General features: G+C 35.1%; 1 protein-coding gene across 1 annotated transcript in view; it reads right to left on the bottom strand.

Moving 5' to 3' along the window:
- The window catches only part of Dnah14 (dynein axonemal heavy chain 14), a 322,525-nt gene that overhangs the window by 142,060 nt on the left and 163,547 nt on the right, over positions 1-16,918 (bottom strand). Inside the window, 4 exon segments of the mRNA XM_078022909.1 lie at positions 6,629-6,745; positions 9,306-9,535; positions 12,506-12,516; positions 16,482-16,820. Coding sequence (XP_077879035.1) covers positions 6,629-6,745; positions 9,306-9,535; positions 12,506-12,516; positions 16,482-16,820 — 697 coding nt within the window.

Raw genomic sequence — 16,918 nt, 5'->3', positions numbered from 1 at the left:
TTTTTTGTTTCAATTTTGTTGATTTCTGCTCTAATTTTAATTATTTCTTGTCTTCTACTACATTTGCTGTTGTTTTGCTCTTCCTTTTCTAAGTTTTTGAGGTGTAGTGTGAGTTCATTTATTTGTTGATTTTTTCTTTTTTTGAGGAAAGAACTCCAAGGAATGAATTTCCCTCTTAAAACTGCTTTCATTGTATCCCATAGATTCCGGTATGTTGTGTCTGTATTGTCATTTGTATCTATGAATTTTTTTTATCTCCTCCTTTATGTCTTCTGTAACCCATTGATCATTCAGTAACATATTGTTCATTTTCCATGTGATGTAGAATTTTTCCTTCCTGTTTTTATCATTGATTTCCAGTTTCATTCCATTATGATCAGATGTGGTGCATGGTATTATCTGCACGCCTTTATATTTACTAAGAGTTGCCCTATGGCATAATATATGGTCTATCTTTGAATAGGACCCATGTGCTGCTGAGAAGAACGTGTATCCACTTGATAATGGTTGATATATTCTATGTATGTTGGTTAAGTCTAGGTTATTGATTGTGCTATTGAGTTCAATAGTTTCTTTATTCAGCTTTTGTCTAGAGGATCTGTCTAATGGTGAGAGCAGTGTGTTGAAGTCACCCATAATTATTGTGTTGTGGTCTATTTGACTCTTGAACTTGAGGAGAGTTTGTTTTATGAAGGTTGCAGCACCATTGTTTGGTGCATACAAATTGATAATTGTTATGTCTTGTTGGTGGATGGTTCCTTTTAACAGTATATAGTGTCCTTCTTCATCCCTTTTGATTAACTTAGGTTTGAAGTTGATTTTATTCTATATGAATATCGCCACCCCTGTTTGCTTCCGAGGGCCATGTGAGTGGTATGATTTTTCCCAATCTTTTACCTTCAGCCTGTGTATGTCTTTTCCTATTATATGAGTCTCCTGAAGGCAGTATATTGTTGGATTTGTTTTTTTGATCCAGGTTACTAGCCTATGTCTCTTGATTGGTGAGTTTAGGCCATTAACATTTAAGGTTACAATTGAAATATGAATTGTACTTCCAGTCATGTTTATTTATTTATTTATTTTAGTTTGGCTAGTTTTTACTTTTTGGTTATTTTCCTCCCCCTTTACTGAGATACCTCCTGCTGTTAGTTTGGGCACTATTTTTCAATTCCTCTTCTTGTAGTATTTTGCTCAAAATGCTTTGCAGTGCTGTTTTTCTGGCTGCGAATTCTTTTAGCTTTTGTTTACCATGAAAGATTTTAATTTCATTGTCAAATCTGAAGCTTAATTTTGCTGGATACAGTATTCTTGGTTGGAAACCATTATTTTTCAGCGTTTGAAATACATTGTTCCAGGATCTTCTCGCTTTTAAAGTCTGTGATGGAAAATCAGTCGTTAACCTAATTGGTTTACCCCTGAATGTAATCTGCCTCCTTTCTCTCGTAGCTTTTAATATTCTCTCCTTGTTCTGTATGTTGGCTATCTTCATAATTATATGTCTTGGAGTTGGTGTATTACGGTTTTGAAAGTTTGGGGTCCTGTAGGCTTCCAGGATTTGGCAATCCATTCCATCTTTGATCTCTGGGAAGTTTTCTAGAATTATTTCATTTAATATGTTGTCCATTCCTTTGGTTTGATTTTCTATGCCTTCTTCTATCCCGATGACTCTCAAATTTGTTTTTTTATGACATCCCATATTTCTTGAATAGATTGCTCGTGGGATTTAAGCATCTTTTCTGTGTTGACTATATTCTTTTCAAGTTGATAAACTTTGTCTTCATTATCTGATGTTCTGACTTCTACTTGATCTAGTCTATTTGTAATATTCTCGTTTGAGTTCTTAATTTGGTTTATAGTTTCCTGCATTTCTAGGATTACTGTTTGATTTTTTTTAAGATCTCTATCTCCTGGTAAAGCTCGTTCTTTGCCATTTGAATTTGTTTGTTTAATTCATTTTCAAAATAAACTTTTATTGCTTGGACTTGCTGTCTCATGTCTTCTCTAATATTCCTTTCCATCTGAGTTAGGTATGCCTTGAGTTCTTTCCCTATCCCTGTTTCTGATGCTTTTAGGTCCTCCTGTAGAATTAAGTTGTCCTGCATTGTTTGTACTCCTTTTTTCATGATGTTCACGCTACTTTCCATCTCTATTTGATTGCTGTGTTTCTGCTCTCTTCTATAAATTTGTTTTGGTTTTTTATATCTCTGTTGTCTCTCCTTTGTGTTGGTATACTATGCTTGCTAAAGTGGATTCTGCTGGGAAGGAATTCCAAAGGCCTAGCTCCAGTGACGTCACCTCTCTGCTATGGCGGGCCCTAGGCTCCTTACTGGGGTGTCCGAATGGAGCGGTGGGACTGGACTGTCTCTGGTTGGTTTCAGCTCCCGGATGCCAGCCGTCGGGCAGTCTCCAGCCGCCCAGTCATGCTGGCAGCTGGCGGGTGATTGGTCGCCGGCGGGCTTGCGGTTTCTAGCTGCTCAGTCACAGGGGCAATGGGCTGGCTGTCGCTGGTGGGTGGGCAATCTCTAGTCGCCTAGTAGTGCGGTCGGTTGCCGGCGGGCATGCGGTCTCCAGCTGCCCAGTCGCAGGGGCAATGGGCCGGCTGTCGCTGGTGGGCGGGCGATCTCTAGCCGCACAGTTGCAGGGGCAATGGGCCGGCTGTCGCATGCGGGCGGGCAGTCCCCAGCTGCCCAGTCGCACGGGCAGCCGGTGGGCGATTGGTCGCTGTCGGGCGTGGGGTTTCCAGCTGCTCAGTCGCAGGGGCAATGGGCCAGCTGTAGCTGGTGGGCAGGCGATCTCTAGCTGCCCAGTCACAGGGGCAATGGGCCGGCTGTTGCTGGTGGGCGGGCAATCTCTAGCTGCCCAGTCGTGCCGTCGGTCGCGGACTCCAGCCGCCCAGTCGCGAGGGCCTGGCCTCTAGTCCCCTGGTTTCTCCTACTAGTCCAGGTTTCTCCTGCTAGACCATATTTCCCTTGAGTGATGCCTCTCGGCAGTTCAAACTGTACTATGGGCCTGCCGTTTGTTGGGCATGGAGGGTGGCTATTGAGAACCCCCCCCCCGGCACTCTATTGTTTTGATTTTTTCCGCTTGCTCCTCCCCCGCACTGGCAATACAGGTTTCATTTTTCCCACTGATGGGAGGGGGAGTTGAAGGTCGGGTGTCTCTAGTTTTCCCCGCGTCTTTATGCAGGCTTGCTCTGATAATCCCTCCCCCGGAGAGCCTAGGAGAGATTTTATGCGAATTCCCTGCTGTTGGGCGATGAGCTGAGTAACACGCACCTGTTTTATTGTTGCAATCTATTGGAGAGTGGTGGTGGTGACTCAGCTCTCCAAGATGTTGGCCGATGGTTTCCTTGGTGGAGTTTCTGTTGTGGGGGATAGAACCGTCCCGTTTCCTTCCCCATCTGAAATCCCGAACTCAGCCTGGGGCTCCGTGAGTGCTCAGGTGGCAGGATTCCACAGAATCTGCAGCAATCTCCCTGCTTGCTGGTTGCTTCTTGGCAGCTCCCCACCATCTGTAGCCGCGGGGTGGGCCGCTCGGATCAGTCAGCCCGGATGTCCGGTCGCACAGTTGGCTCATGTTTGAGACTCAATTACTGGACCTCGGTGCTGGAAATCCTTCCTCTAGGTTTCAGTGCACCCCCATTTTGCTGTAAGTTCTTAACAAGAGAGTTTTTTGTCATTCTAACTCATTATTCACCCACGCAGTGGCGCGGTACACGAGGTGGGGGTGTGATGCACTCTATTCGTGGCCATCTTGGGGATCCTCTATGAATTGTTTATTCATATTCTTTATACTTTTACTTATAGTTTATCATTTTAAGGTATTCTTGGGTTTCATAAATATTTTAATATCTGCAAATAATAAAATCTAACCATCTCCTTTTCAAATTTACATATCTAATTTTTTTCTCTTTTTTAACTGCATTGGTTAGCATCTTCAAAACAACATTAAGAGGTTGGGGCTGTAGTACAGTGACAGAGTACTTGCGTAGAATGTGTGAGGCATTGAGTTGGATCCTTAGCACCACATAAAAATAAACAAATAAAATAAAGGCATTCTGTCCATCTACAGCTACAAAAAATTAAAAAAAAACATTAAGTTGAAATGTTGGATTTTAATGAAAATGCTTCCTTTTCTCTTTAAGTAGTTGTTTTTGTTGTAATTTTTTTTCTTCATAACTATTTTTATTTGTTCTTTTTAGATATATATGATAGTAGACTGTATTTAAACATGTTATACATATAGAGAGAACAATTTATTCTAATTAGTATCCCATTATTGCAGTTGTAGATGATGTGGATTTACACTGGTCGCATTTGGCTGCATTTTTCATCTCTAGAGGGTCTGTTTGATTCTTTTTCAAATTGTGCCTCATTTTCATAGTTTCTGATTCTTTTCAGGTATTTTCAAGCTTATTTTTTATTTCTTTAAACATAGTAAGTATGGATGTCTCAGAATATATAGCCAGTAATTCTAGTCATTCAAGTCTTGTTAATTTATGGTGATAATCTTGATTCTGCTAATTACCTTTAACTAATTAAATTTGAAAATATTGTTTGTATGAATAATATATGATTTAGGAAAATAGTCCTATTAGTTTTTTAGTGGATGCTAGAAAATATTCACAGATAACCTTAGTTCAAGATTTGAGGTCCCTTAGGTCACTCAGGATAGGGTATCTGGCCATGTAAGGGCTCGCTTAAGGTAGTTCACCTTTCCACAGAGGGGAGAGCCCTTAATCGGTCAGATTAAATTATACATGTTTGTGTGAGAGAGAAAGAGTGGAGGGAAAGAAGCTTTGGTTTTTGTCCTCCTTGAACATTTAACAGTCAACCTGACTGATAAAAAAACATGACTGTTTCAATCAAAATTATGTGTAGTTTGTTAAATAGATATTATATCCTCAGTAAGCTATATAAAGCATAATTTTCAGCACTGTTAATTAATCTTAATTACTACACAATTCATATTTGAACTCCTCAAAGATTAGTGGAAATTGGAGTAAAATATATAACTCAATCCACATGCAAAATATTTTCTTTCAATAACTATTCCACCATGATAGTAGGAAAAGGAATTTCTGCATCATGATTTATCACATCTGTGCTCAGTGATAACCCCATAGAGTTTTAAGTCCAGGAGAAAGCACTTCATGTAGTTGTTGTGGATTTCTCCTTCAGTCAGCTTTCTATGCAATAATACCAAAAGGTGATTTTTTTCCTTAAGCATGTCTAAGATGCCCAATCTACATATTGTGGTTTACTAAAGGGGAAACATGGTATTGTGACATTAAAATTATCATTACAAGTTTGGTTTAAAAGCTCAGGAGGGTTTTAATTGCTTCTATGTCCTTTGCATACAAGTAGGGTAAGTTGTCTCCAGAGAAGTGAATGTTTTAGATTTGGAGAAGGTGTTGAATTATAGGCAAATGATATTCAGTTATATTTCAATCTAGTGGCAAAAAGCTAAAGATAAAAATGCCCCCAATATTAGCATAGCACTAACATGAAATAGAATCTGTGATCTCTCACCAATGCTTATTGTGACAAAACAATGTACAATATAACTTTGGTATTTCCAACAAAAATAAATTTGAAATTAGAACTTTCTGGATGCCTATGATTCTGACAGCTCTGGTTGGTTTCTGTCAAAAACTATTGCAACCAAACTTTGAAATTATTTGATGAGAGAAACCTGACTTCAGTTATTCATTTCAATTTCCATTCATTAAACTTCTTATACTGATTCTCCTCCTTGATGATGTGATTATATCCAAATAAGCCCAAGGTAAATTGAAAATGTTGTTAAGTCAAAAGCATTTGATACACCTTACCTACTTAACAGCATAGTTTAGTAACAGTACACTGTAGAGTATTGGTTGTTTCCTCTTATATTCCTATGACTACTGCCACTGCCCAGCATTGCAAAAGAGTATGATACTGCCTATTGCTAGTCTGAGAAATGATCCAAATTTCAAATTCCAGATCTGAAGTATGGTTTTTACTGATTATGTGTTGCTTTCACACTACCATAAAGTTGAAAACTTGCAAGTTGAGGACCATCTGTATTTGTAATAACTTGACAAGAAGCCTGACCATTAAGTTCCTGCCTTAAACTTCTTCCAAGCTCTTAAAGTGCAACAAGTTTCTATGTCTTTTTTTTGTTTTATGTAGAAGCAGAAGATCGAGAATAAAAATAATTTAGCAAATATGGATGTTCACCAAACAATGTTATTTTTTTCTAATGAGTAGTTTCCTATATAATCAAGTGTAAGTTCTTACATACATACTTTTCCTATTTTACATGTGAACCTTACCATTTTCTTCTTTCAATAATCATAGCTAATTGAAATAATAAATATTGTGATTAATAAGACTTTCAATGAACTCAGTTTTACAATGTGCAAATGACTCAAAATACTCCAGATTTTTCGTAAAGTAGTATTCAAAAGTTATTTTTAAGGCACATTTTGTAAATGTGGATCCAAACTGGTCTCTACACAAATTTGGAATGTATTAATAATTAAATTTGCTGATATATAACTAATTTTACAAATACAGTATCCTCAGCATTTTGAAGAAATTACAAAAAATTACAAATTACAAGAAATTTGTATAATTACCCTTACCTCTTTGAATTAATGTCTGAATATTAGGAACTAAATCTGACCAAGGTATGAATTCACATTGTAGCATGTCCACAAAATACCCAAAGATAGACCGTTCACCAGTTGGTAGACTGATACCTACATTTGAGATTGATAAATAGATCCACATAGGAAAGAGATTTATTTAAGAATATGAACTCTAACTGAAATATATGATTATTAAGAAAAGTATGTCCAAATATATTAAATAAGTCTGTCTTTTTTCATAATATTTAATTGTATAAAAGCAAAAACTGATTAACTTTTTGTCCTTTTTATAATCCAGAAATTAAGGTGAATTTTGATCTGATAGCCTTGAAACCTTACCCTAAAGTTCTGTTTCTTATTATGTAGACATACATGATGTTTTTAAATGATAGAAATGTACTGGTTGTGGCTAAACCAATACATATGAGAATATTGATACTCATTTGTAAATCACATGTATTTTTCCATTTTAAAAGTAATATATTTTCTCAGTAGAAAATTGTTGAAGATATTGAATAATGAAAAGCAAAATAATTAAGCCATTATTTTACCATACAAAGATAACAATGTTAATATTTAAAATGATAAATGTATATGTAAAACAGTGTTAACATACACCTTATAATTATTATTTTTGCCTGTTTCAATCTTTCAATTTCTTATAGAGACAAATTAAAAATCTCTTATAATTTTAGAATTATTTATTACCTGTTAGAATTTTATCAGATTTTGCTATTAAAAGACTATATTGTTATATTTCTATAAGTTCATAGTTGTTTTATGTTTTGTGGGTTTTTTGTTTGTTTGTTTGTTTGTTTTGGTACTGGGGATTGAGCTTGGCCACTGAGCCACATCCCCAGCCCTATTTGTTATTTTATTTTAGAGACAGGGTCTCACTGAGTTACTTAGTGCCTCATGCTATGCCTTTGCTGAGGCTGGCTTTGAACTCATGATCCTTCTGCCTCAATCTCCCAAGCCTCTGGGATTACACCTTGGCCAGCTAGGGTTGTTGTTTTTTAATGTAGTGTTTTTCTCGAATCCTCTTTAATCTTTTGGCATAAATTTTACTTTATCATATAGTATTGCTATTCTTTTTTTGTATTTGCATCACATATAATTATTAATTACTTTCTGTGTGCTTCAAATCAATATGCTATTTTATACGTTGTTCTAACAAATTAAAAGTTGATTTTTTAATCCTATTTTTCAAAGACAACAAATACCTTAGTAAACTTTAACAACTCATCGAAAATTCCTTTGTGTATAGCTTTTACATTTTTAATAAAACATTTCTAGTTTATGATCTGACAATAAATTAAGGTAGTTTATCTATCTTTAAAAGTTAGCAGGTGCTGAGATTGTGGCTCAGTGGTAAAGCACTTGTCTAGCAAGTGTGGGGCCTTGGGTTTGATCCTCACCACCAAATAGAAGTAAATAAATAAAATGAAGGTATTGCATCCAAATACTTCTAAAGAATAAATTTTTTAAAAAAAGAGGCATAAAATTGAATAGTTAACTTCAATAACAAATTAACATGCAATGCTTTGAAATTAAAAGTTAATTTCTATAGGAAATTACATAAAACTTGTCATCCAGATGTTTATATATATATGTGCATTTTTGACTGCTAGGATTGAACACAGGTCCTAGCAAAAACTACACATGCGGTCTCTTATTGAGCTACACCTCTGCTCCCATCCAGACGTCTTAAATGGAAGTGTTTACAGTAATTCTGAAGACTGAATTAGGAATTAAGACTGCATTTATTGAGCACTTAACTATGTACCAGGCAGGCTCTATTCTACGTACCTAGCACATCACATTATTATTTAATTTTATAACTGAGATAATCAAAGATTAAAAATATTTAGTAGCCAAATATATTTGGGATATGGTTCAGTTGGTAGAGTCCTTGCCTTGCATGCACAAGGTCCTAGGTTCAATCCCCAGCACCACAAAAAAAAGATCCCATCTTTGTTTTACAAGGTTTTTCTAAATACATTCATATTTTGTCTCTTTTTGGTACCTGCATTAACAATCTCTTTATCTATTCAAAGTTTCTTTAATCAGCAACAGCTAAATGGGAAGGGTTAGTATTTTAGGTTACTAGGATAGATTCCACCTGTTAGAACTGACCTATAAAGCACAAGACTTTATAAAATAACTCAGAATTAAAATAAAAATATAAGACTAAATATTCTGCTCCTGCAGAAGTTCCTGCTACATGGTGGTGTGGATAGTATGGATCGTTACACAGCTGATGGGCTAAGGCTGAGTTCATAGTTCTAAGGCTTTCCCTTTTGCTTCACTAGTGTTCTAGCTTCTCACTGCATCTGGAACCAATCAGGAATCTAATTTTTCTTTAATCTCCTTTCATTAGCACAAAGGTGTTATTTCTTAATACTATTTTACCTTTAATTTTCACACTTCAAAAGATGGGCCTAGTCAATATAAGTACAATCATTGCTTCTAATTAATATTTTAAAATAAGCAAAATAGAGCTGGGCTGTGGCTCAGTGGTAGAGTGCTTGCCTGGCATGTGTGAGGTACTGGCTTTGATTCTCAGCACCACATATAAATAAATTAATAAATAAAGTAAAGGTCCATCAACAATTTAAAAACTATTTTAAAATAATAAGCAAAATAATGATTCCTCCCAGCCAGAACTTACCTCCTTGTGAATTGTCTTCAAATAATTCACGTACAAGTTTGTCAAAATCATAGGTTACTTCCAAAACAGAATCAGGCTCAAAAGCTGGATAATATAGTGTATCATCTTCATGTTCATCTTCATGCTTTAAACTTCCTCCAAATGCCCAAGTAAAAGCAAACACATAAAGCTTTTGAATCATTATTGTTAATTTATCAGGATTTTTCTCCAGATACCATAGATTTTTATTGCTGGGTAGAAATGAAAGGAAGGGTGAAGGTTTAGTTTTAGAAAGCAGCTCAGAAATTTCTTTCAATATATAAAAGTTTCATTTTTATTAAAAACTATAATATAGTTCAAGTATTGACAGAAAAGTTTTAAAATTAATGTATAACTGTTCCTTTGATAAGTCATGTAAATTAGTTACTATTTTTAAAGTCCCATATGTGTAAGAGATCTGTAGTCAACCTTTATTTAATATATTCCTTTATATATTTTAAAATTTAATTTATTCAAACGTATCATTTTTATATTTTTAAAAGTATGTTTAACATACATTTTAATTTAATACATATATACATGTGTAGTTAATTTATGTACATATTTTAATTTAATGTATACACACATTTCATTTTTATTTTAGGCTAATTAAGTAGCTGCAAGTTTACTTGTCTTTTGAGAGAAAATATGATAATTCTTCACTTTATGTAGATATAACCAAATAGTATTCACTCTATATTCTTCTCAGCCAAATCCTAGAGGTTGATTTAGTTTAATGTGGCTAATCCTGAGGAGGGTGAATCTGGTGAGTATTTTCTAGTCTAGGTCAACTCAAGTCACTCCTTCAAGTCCTACTGTGATAAGGCTGGTGTTGATCAGGCTGGACAGAGATTTAAGCCTGATCTCAACACATTTTGTATATCACCAAACTGAAGTTTATTAGCAACCTTTAATGTACAAGCATTTACACAATCTTGTCTGAAATTTCTAGCCCTGTGCAATATGTGATAGTTCTTTTGGCAAATATTATTGAGTGGCTATAATATATCAGTTACTCTGAACAAAATCAGAATCCCCTTTTCACAGGAAAGGAAAATTAATACTAAACCATGATAAGAATAAAGAATAAAGAGTCAAGCATATCATGAAGAATAATAGCAGGGATAACTAATTTAGATTGCAGAAGTTAGGGAAGGTCTTTTTTGAAGCACCAGTTAAATTGATACCTGAAGAATGATTGGGCTTTGGCAAAACATAGAAGTATAAAATTTTAAGCAGAAGGGACACATGTGCCAAGACCCTGAAATCAAAGGATCATTGCTAGTTTGAGGAAGTGGAGGGAAACAAAAGCCAGTGTCACTGAAGCACAGTTAGAGGAAAGATTAGGTCATGACTCTGGAGAGAGGGACAGGGACTTTTTAAACTAGCCAAGATATTTTTCTTCTACTCTGAGAGTAATGGGAAGTTATTAAGTTTATATTTTATAAATATTCTTTTATGGCTACTCAACTATTTCAATTTTTTTAAAAAATCTCCAATTGTGTTGAGAAATGACTAGAAGAATTGGGAAAAACAATTGGGAGTCTATTGCAACAGTATAGGAAAGAAATGATGGAAGTTTGGGCTCAGATGTCATAATTAAGACTGAGATAAGTGAATAGATGTGAAGGCAGAGCTGACAGTGGAAAGTCTATCTTTTAAAATTTATTTTTTAGTTTTTCGTGGACACAACATCTTTATTTTATTTTTATGTGGTGCTGAGGATCGAACCCAGCGCTCCGTGCATGCCAGGCGAGCGTGCTATCCTTTGAGCCACATCCCCAGCCCCGGAAAGTCTATTTAGAATGTCTTCTTTTTCAAAAGTGAATGTGACATGAATGGTCTCAGAGACTCATAATGAGATGTAGGAAGGCCCCAATAGTAATGCTCATATCATAAAAAAATAGCAGAAGAAATGTTACACTAATCAATATTCAAAGATATCATTTATTGAGCACTTAACTATGTACCAGGCAGGCTCTATTCTACGTACCTAGCACACCACATTATTATTTCATTTTATAACTGAGATAATCAAAGATTAAAAATATTTAGTAACCAAATATATTTCATAGCTAATAAATGACAGATTCATAAATTAAATTCATGTCATTTTATTCATTTTTCCAATATGTACAGAAACTGGACAGAAGTATCCATATAATCTTATTTTTAAAAAATTAGTATAAAAATATGGTGATTTGTGGACTTGAAGTGGATTTTGATATTATAAAAATCACAAAAGTACTGGGGTGTTGACAAGTAATCCTGTATGTATTTGAGTATTTGGTTCCTACTAGATTTGTCAAATGAATGTAGCTGACCTCTTTTCTGGTTCCTTCAATTTGGTAGAATCTTTTGTCTCCTTAGTTGGAGTGTTATTCGGATCACCTTAAAAAGGAAAGAGTATTTTTGTGCAATTAATAACAAACCTAAAATTTAGCTAGTTAATTCATGAGGTTTAATTTATAACACTGTTTAGTGGACTGTCAGTAAGAGAATATCTTTTCACATACATCATTGTAGGCAGATTGTAGCTGTCTCCTCCCATCCCTACAAGTTACCCATTCCATAGAGGAACTCAGTTTAAATGATTATTCATTAGTCTTTTAAGCTTATTTTTTCTTTTTAATATTTATTTTTTAATAATAAAGTAAAATATATTTCTCATGGGACATTGAGAAAATAGATAAAAGTATAAAGAAGAAAATAATGCTACCCATAATGCTATTACCCACCATTTTAGAACCATTAAAGTGTTAGTACCTTTCGTTAAATGGGATGGATTCAAACTAAAAAGTTTTTTTCTCAGCAAAAGAAATAATATGTGAGGTGAATAGGGAGCCTACATCCTGGGAACAAATTTTTACCCCTCACGCATCAGATAGAGCTCTAATCTCTAGGGTATACAAATAACTTAAAAAGCTAAACAAACAAACAAAATAAATAAATAACCCAAATCAACAAATGGGCCAAGGACCTGAACAGACACTTCTCAGAAGAGGATATACAATCAATCAAAAAGTATACAAAAAAAATGCTCATCATCTCTAGCAATCAGAGAAATGCAAATTAAAACTACTCTAAGATACCATCTCACTCCAGTAAGAATGGCAGCCATTATGAAGTCAAACAACAACAAGCGCTGGCGAGGATGTGGGGAAAAAGGTACACTCATACACCGTTGGTGGGACTGCAAATTGGTGCAGCCAATTTGGAAAGCAGTATGGAGATTCCTTGGAAAGCTGGGAATGGAACCACCATTTGACCCAGCTATTCCTCTTCTTGGACTATACCCAAAGGACCTAAAAACAGCATACTACAGGGACACAGCCACATCAATGTTTATAGCAGTATAATTCACAATAGTTAGATTGTGAAGCCAACCTAGATGCCTTTCAATGGATGAATGAATAAAAAAAAATGTGGCATATATACACAATGGAATATTACTCAGCACTAAAAAATAATAAGATCATGGCATTTGCAGGGAAATGGATGACATTAGAGCAGATTATGCTAAGTGAAGTTACTCAATCTCCAAAAAAACAAATGCTGAATGACTTCTCTGATATAAGGAGGTGACTCAAAATGGGGAAGAGAGGAAGAGCATGGGAAGAAGATTACCTCTACATAGGAAAGAGGGGTGGGAGGGAAAGGGAGGGAGAAGGGGAATTGCATGGATGGTGGAAGGAGACCCTCATTGTTATTCAAAATATATGTATGAAGATGTGAGGGAAAAAAAAGAATAGCATTACTCTAGATTAGGTAGAGAGAAGTGATGGGAGGGGAGAGGAGGGGATGGGGAGATAGGAAGGATAATAGAATGAAACAGACATTATTATTACTGTGAATATATGTGTGAATGCATGACCAATGTGATTCTGCAACCTGTGTACTCAGAAAAATGAGATATTGTATCCCATCTGATTCAAATGTATGATATGTCAAGGTTATTGTACTGTCATAAGTAACTAATTAAAACAAATAAAAAAATAAGATTCTACTTTTCAGCTACTGTGAATAATGCTGCTATGAACGTTGGTGTAGAAATATCTGTTAAGAGTATTTGCTTCCAATTATTTTGGGTAAACACTCAGAAGGGAAATTGCTGGGTCAAGTGGTGGTAATTCTATATTTAATTTTTTGAGGAACTGCTATACCATTTTCCATAGTGGCTGGATCATTTTACATTCTCATCAGTGATGTATGAAGGTTCCATTTTCTCCATATGCATGCTAACACTTATTTTTTATTTATAAATAGTCATCCCAACAGGTGGGAAGTATTAACTCATTTCAATTTTCATATCCTTAATGATTAGTGATGTTGTGCATATTTTAATGTGCTTGTTGGTCATATGTCTATCTTCTTTGGAGAAATGTCTGTCATCATTTGCCCATTTAAAAAATGGTTGTTGATTTTTTTTTGTTGCTGATGAGTAATATGAGTTCTTTATATATTCTGGATATTAATCTCTATAAAATAAGTGCTTTGAAAAATTCCCATTTTGTGAGTTATCTTTTCTGTTGATAATGACTTTTTATGCTCAAAAGATTTTAATTCAGATGAGGTCTAATTTTTCTTTTATTTTTTGATTGTGATTGACTTTGATGTTATATCAGTGCTGTACTGTCAGCTTTCTTTTGCTATACTTTGCAAGGTGACAAATAAAATGAATCTGACGAATCTTTGTGCCATCTCTTTGGAATAGGATGTTTCCAATTAATGATCCAAAAGAGAAAATGTGTCAAATATAAAATGAGATTCAGGCCCCAAATTATATATTAGGACTAACCATTCTTATTCAGCAATTATAAGAGATAATAAAACATCCAATATATACCAATGAATGAATTTCTGCAAGGTTACATAATTGCTAGTAGTTGAGAAAGTAAAGGGCAATCTTTGGATTAAATTTCCATCTTCTACTAGATGATTCTACTTCCATGTTCAAGGAAGCCTCCTAATTACATCCTCATTCTTCCCCAAATTTAAGATCATGATTTCTGCTCTCAAATGAACCCTCATTGTAAACAGTAAATTTTTAAAATTTATTCTTAAGGAATATGCTCTCACATCCCCACAATGACCATTCAGTTTTTCCCACATACTTCAAACCAACATTTCACCTCCCTCAACTCAATAGAGATAACTTTGGCTCTAATTTTATGAGAAAAAAATTGAAATCATTATAGATAATCTTTTTCAACTTTCTACCTCCTTATTCTTTTATAAGAGACAGTCTTTCTGGCATTGTAGCTATATTTGGGACTATTACTTAATTCAGTTTGTGTAGCCTATTGTCATCTTCTAGGATCTGTTTCTGCTGGCTGCAGACTAATAAATTAAACTGAGATGCAAAGGAGATGCCATTCCTGAATCCTTAAAATCTTTAAGGGTAGCATTAATTTCTACCATCCTCTCCCCGCAAACCTGAAAGTGACACTTTTAAAATTATTATTTAGAGACAATTCAGATGCAATTTCAGAGATTTCCATTTGACCTTTCCCACTATATATTTTTTATCCCAGACTAAAGACCCCATTTGGTCAAAGGATTAAGTACATTAAATCCAGTTATATGTTTTAGGATCAGGAAAATAACCAGGAGGTGGGGTCCTAGTGAACTCTATCTAGTAAACTGAACTTTGGTCAGAATTCTGTACGTCATTTATTCCCTAGTCCTCATATGAATGGACTCTAATTGAGATGGACATGAAGATGCCTTTGGTTTCTGGATATCAATGTCAAGTCAGACCCTCTGTCCTACAATTCTAAAATTCTTTTGAATATGCTTCGTTCTCTAGTGGAAGTCACCCAAATAAATGGCTGTAGTTCCCTTCGGAGAAGAACCAGTACCATTATTTTTGTAAATGTGTTCCATTTTATTTTAGAGGGTCTCAACCTTCTGTTTTGTCAATGGCTCTAAACCTGAAACATAGCTCAAGTCTGGAAATGGGCAAGAGATTATAATGGCTTACTGGAGCAACTACTCTTAACCTCCTGGACACTCATCCTTGATTTCTTCTCATGACACAAGCTTCTGGTACCTTGTTGCCGGCACATGTTTCACTCCTGATGATTCTATATTCTATTACTTATCTTCATAACTCTCTGAAACTCATATCTTCCCTGCTCCTTTCATCTGTTTCTGGAGGTTAAGGACCACTATTTGGCCTTTATTTTCCAGGGTCCTATTATCTTCATTGCTATCATTAAATCTTGTTCAGTTTCTGGTCTACAGAGAGCCATCATTGAAACTTTTAGTAATGTATTCCTCAGAGGGTTGAAGGAGGTCTGGGGTTTTAAAAACTGGAGTAATTATTTGCTCTTATGCCTCCACCCTAAGTGTTGGAGTTATCCACTTAGTTTTCTCTGGAGTTGACCACTCTGATTTCTAAGTCCTGGTCCTGAGTTTTTATTGCCCTCTGTCTTAGGACCTTAAAAACCTCTTTGTATGTTATATAGGAGGACTTCTAGAGGAGTTTCTAACATCTCTAACTATATTACAGATATGCTTTTTTTTTTTAAATGTTGCTGAGGATTGAACCCAGGGCCTTGTGCATGCAAGGCAAGCACTCTACCAACTGAGATATTTCCCCAGCCCACAGATAACAGATGTGCTTATTTAACCTTGTAGTTCTGTCAGCCATTTTTTCATATATTTTCTTCTCTCTCTCTCTCTCTCACACACACACACACACACACACACACACACACACACATACTATATTCTTAATCTGTCTTTTACAATTAATAACCTCTCTTCTTTATTGGTCAAGATGACTTTCACTCTAAAATAAAATTAGGATGGATATTTGAGTTGCCTTTATTCATAATGCTATACTGATTTCTAAATCTACTGGTTTCTTCTTATATATGTTTTACTACTTTGCATATTTATGCTTTTGGATGATTATAACTTACAATTAGAATTTTTAACAGTTTTCCCTATTAACTCAAAGTATTGTTGAAACATGGCAAAAAAAAATCTTCCCTAATAGAAAACCTCAAAGGGTTCTTCAGGTTTTTTTGTCATCTTATAATATTGTGTATGATTTTAATTTACTTTCATTGATATGCTCCCCATGAAGGATTTTTAGTTTGTTCCATGTGCATATTTGCTGTTGGTCCAAATAAATTGAAAATTTCTGGCTTCATTTTCTTTTACAGAAGATGATAAATTGCTATTGACTGGCAAAGCTGTAATATCATTAATGTGACTTAGGGGGAAAAACGCACCTTCTCCAAATCCTCCGTTTCTACTCATGAATTCAAAGAAAGCATCAAGAATTCTGCAGAGAGTTATAATAACTGTTATGTCCTGTACAGGAAATGGCTGAAATTTCTGATGCTTCTTTATAAATTTTAGTCCATCAGTGACACTTTTGTGAATCAAGAATTCAAGACACTCCACTCCTGATTGATTCATGATTTTAGAGGTTTTTGAAAGCCATGACTTGACATAAGGCTCCCATCCCAGATCAACAGGATCCTAATAATAAAAAGCATAAGAAAATCTTAAGTAAATTAAAAAATATGCTGTCCTCCTACTTCCTTTTTGCTTTATCAGTGTCCTCTGCCAAATATGGC

Source organism: Ictidomys tridecemlineatus, chromosome 10 (assembly GCF_052094955.1).
Source record: "Ictidomys tridecemlineatus isolate mIctTri1 chromosome 10, mIctTri1.hap1, whole genome shotgun sequence".
In the NCBI taxonomy this organism is placed as follows: Eukaryota; Metazoa; Chordata; class Mammalia; order Rodentia; family Sciuridae; genus Ictidomys; species Ictidomys tridecemlineatus.
The sequence above is the reverse complement of the archived record's forward strand: the minus strand, read 5'-3'. Positions and strand labels throughout refer to the sequence as shown.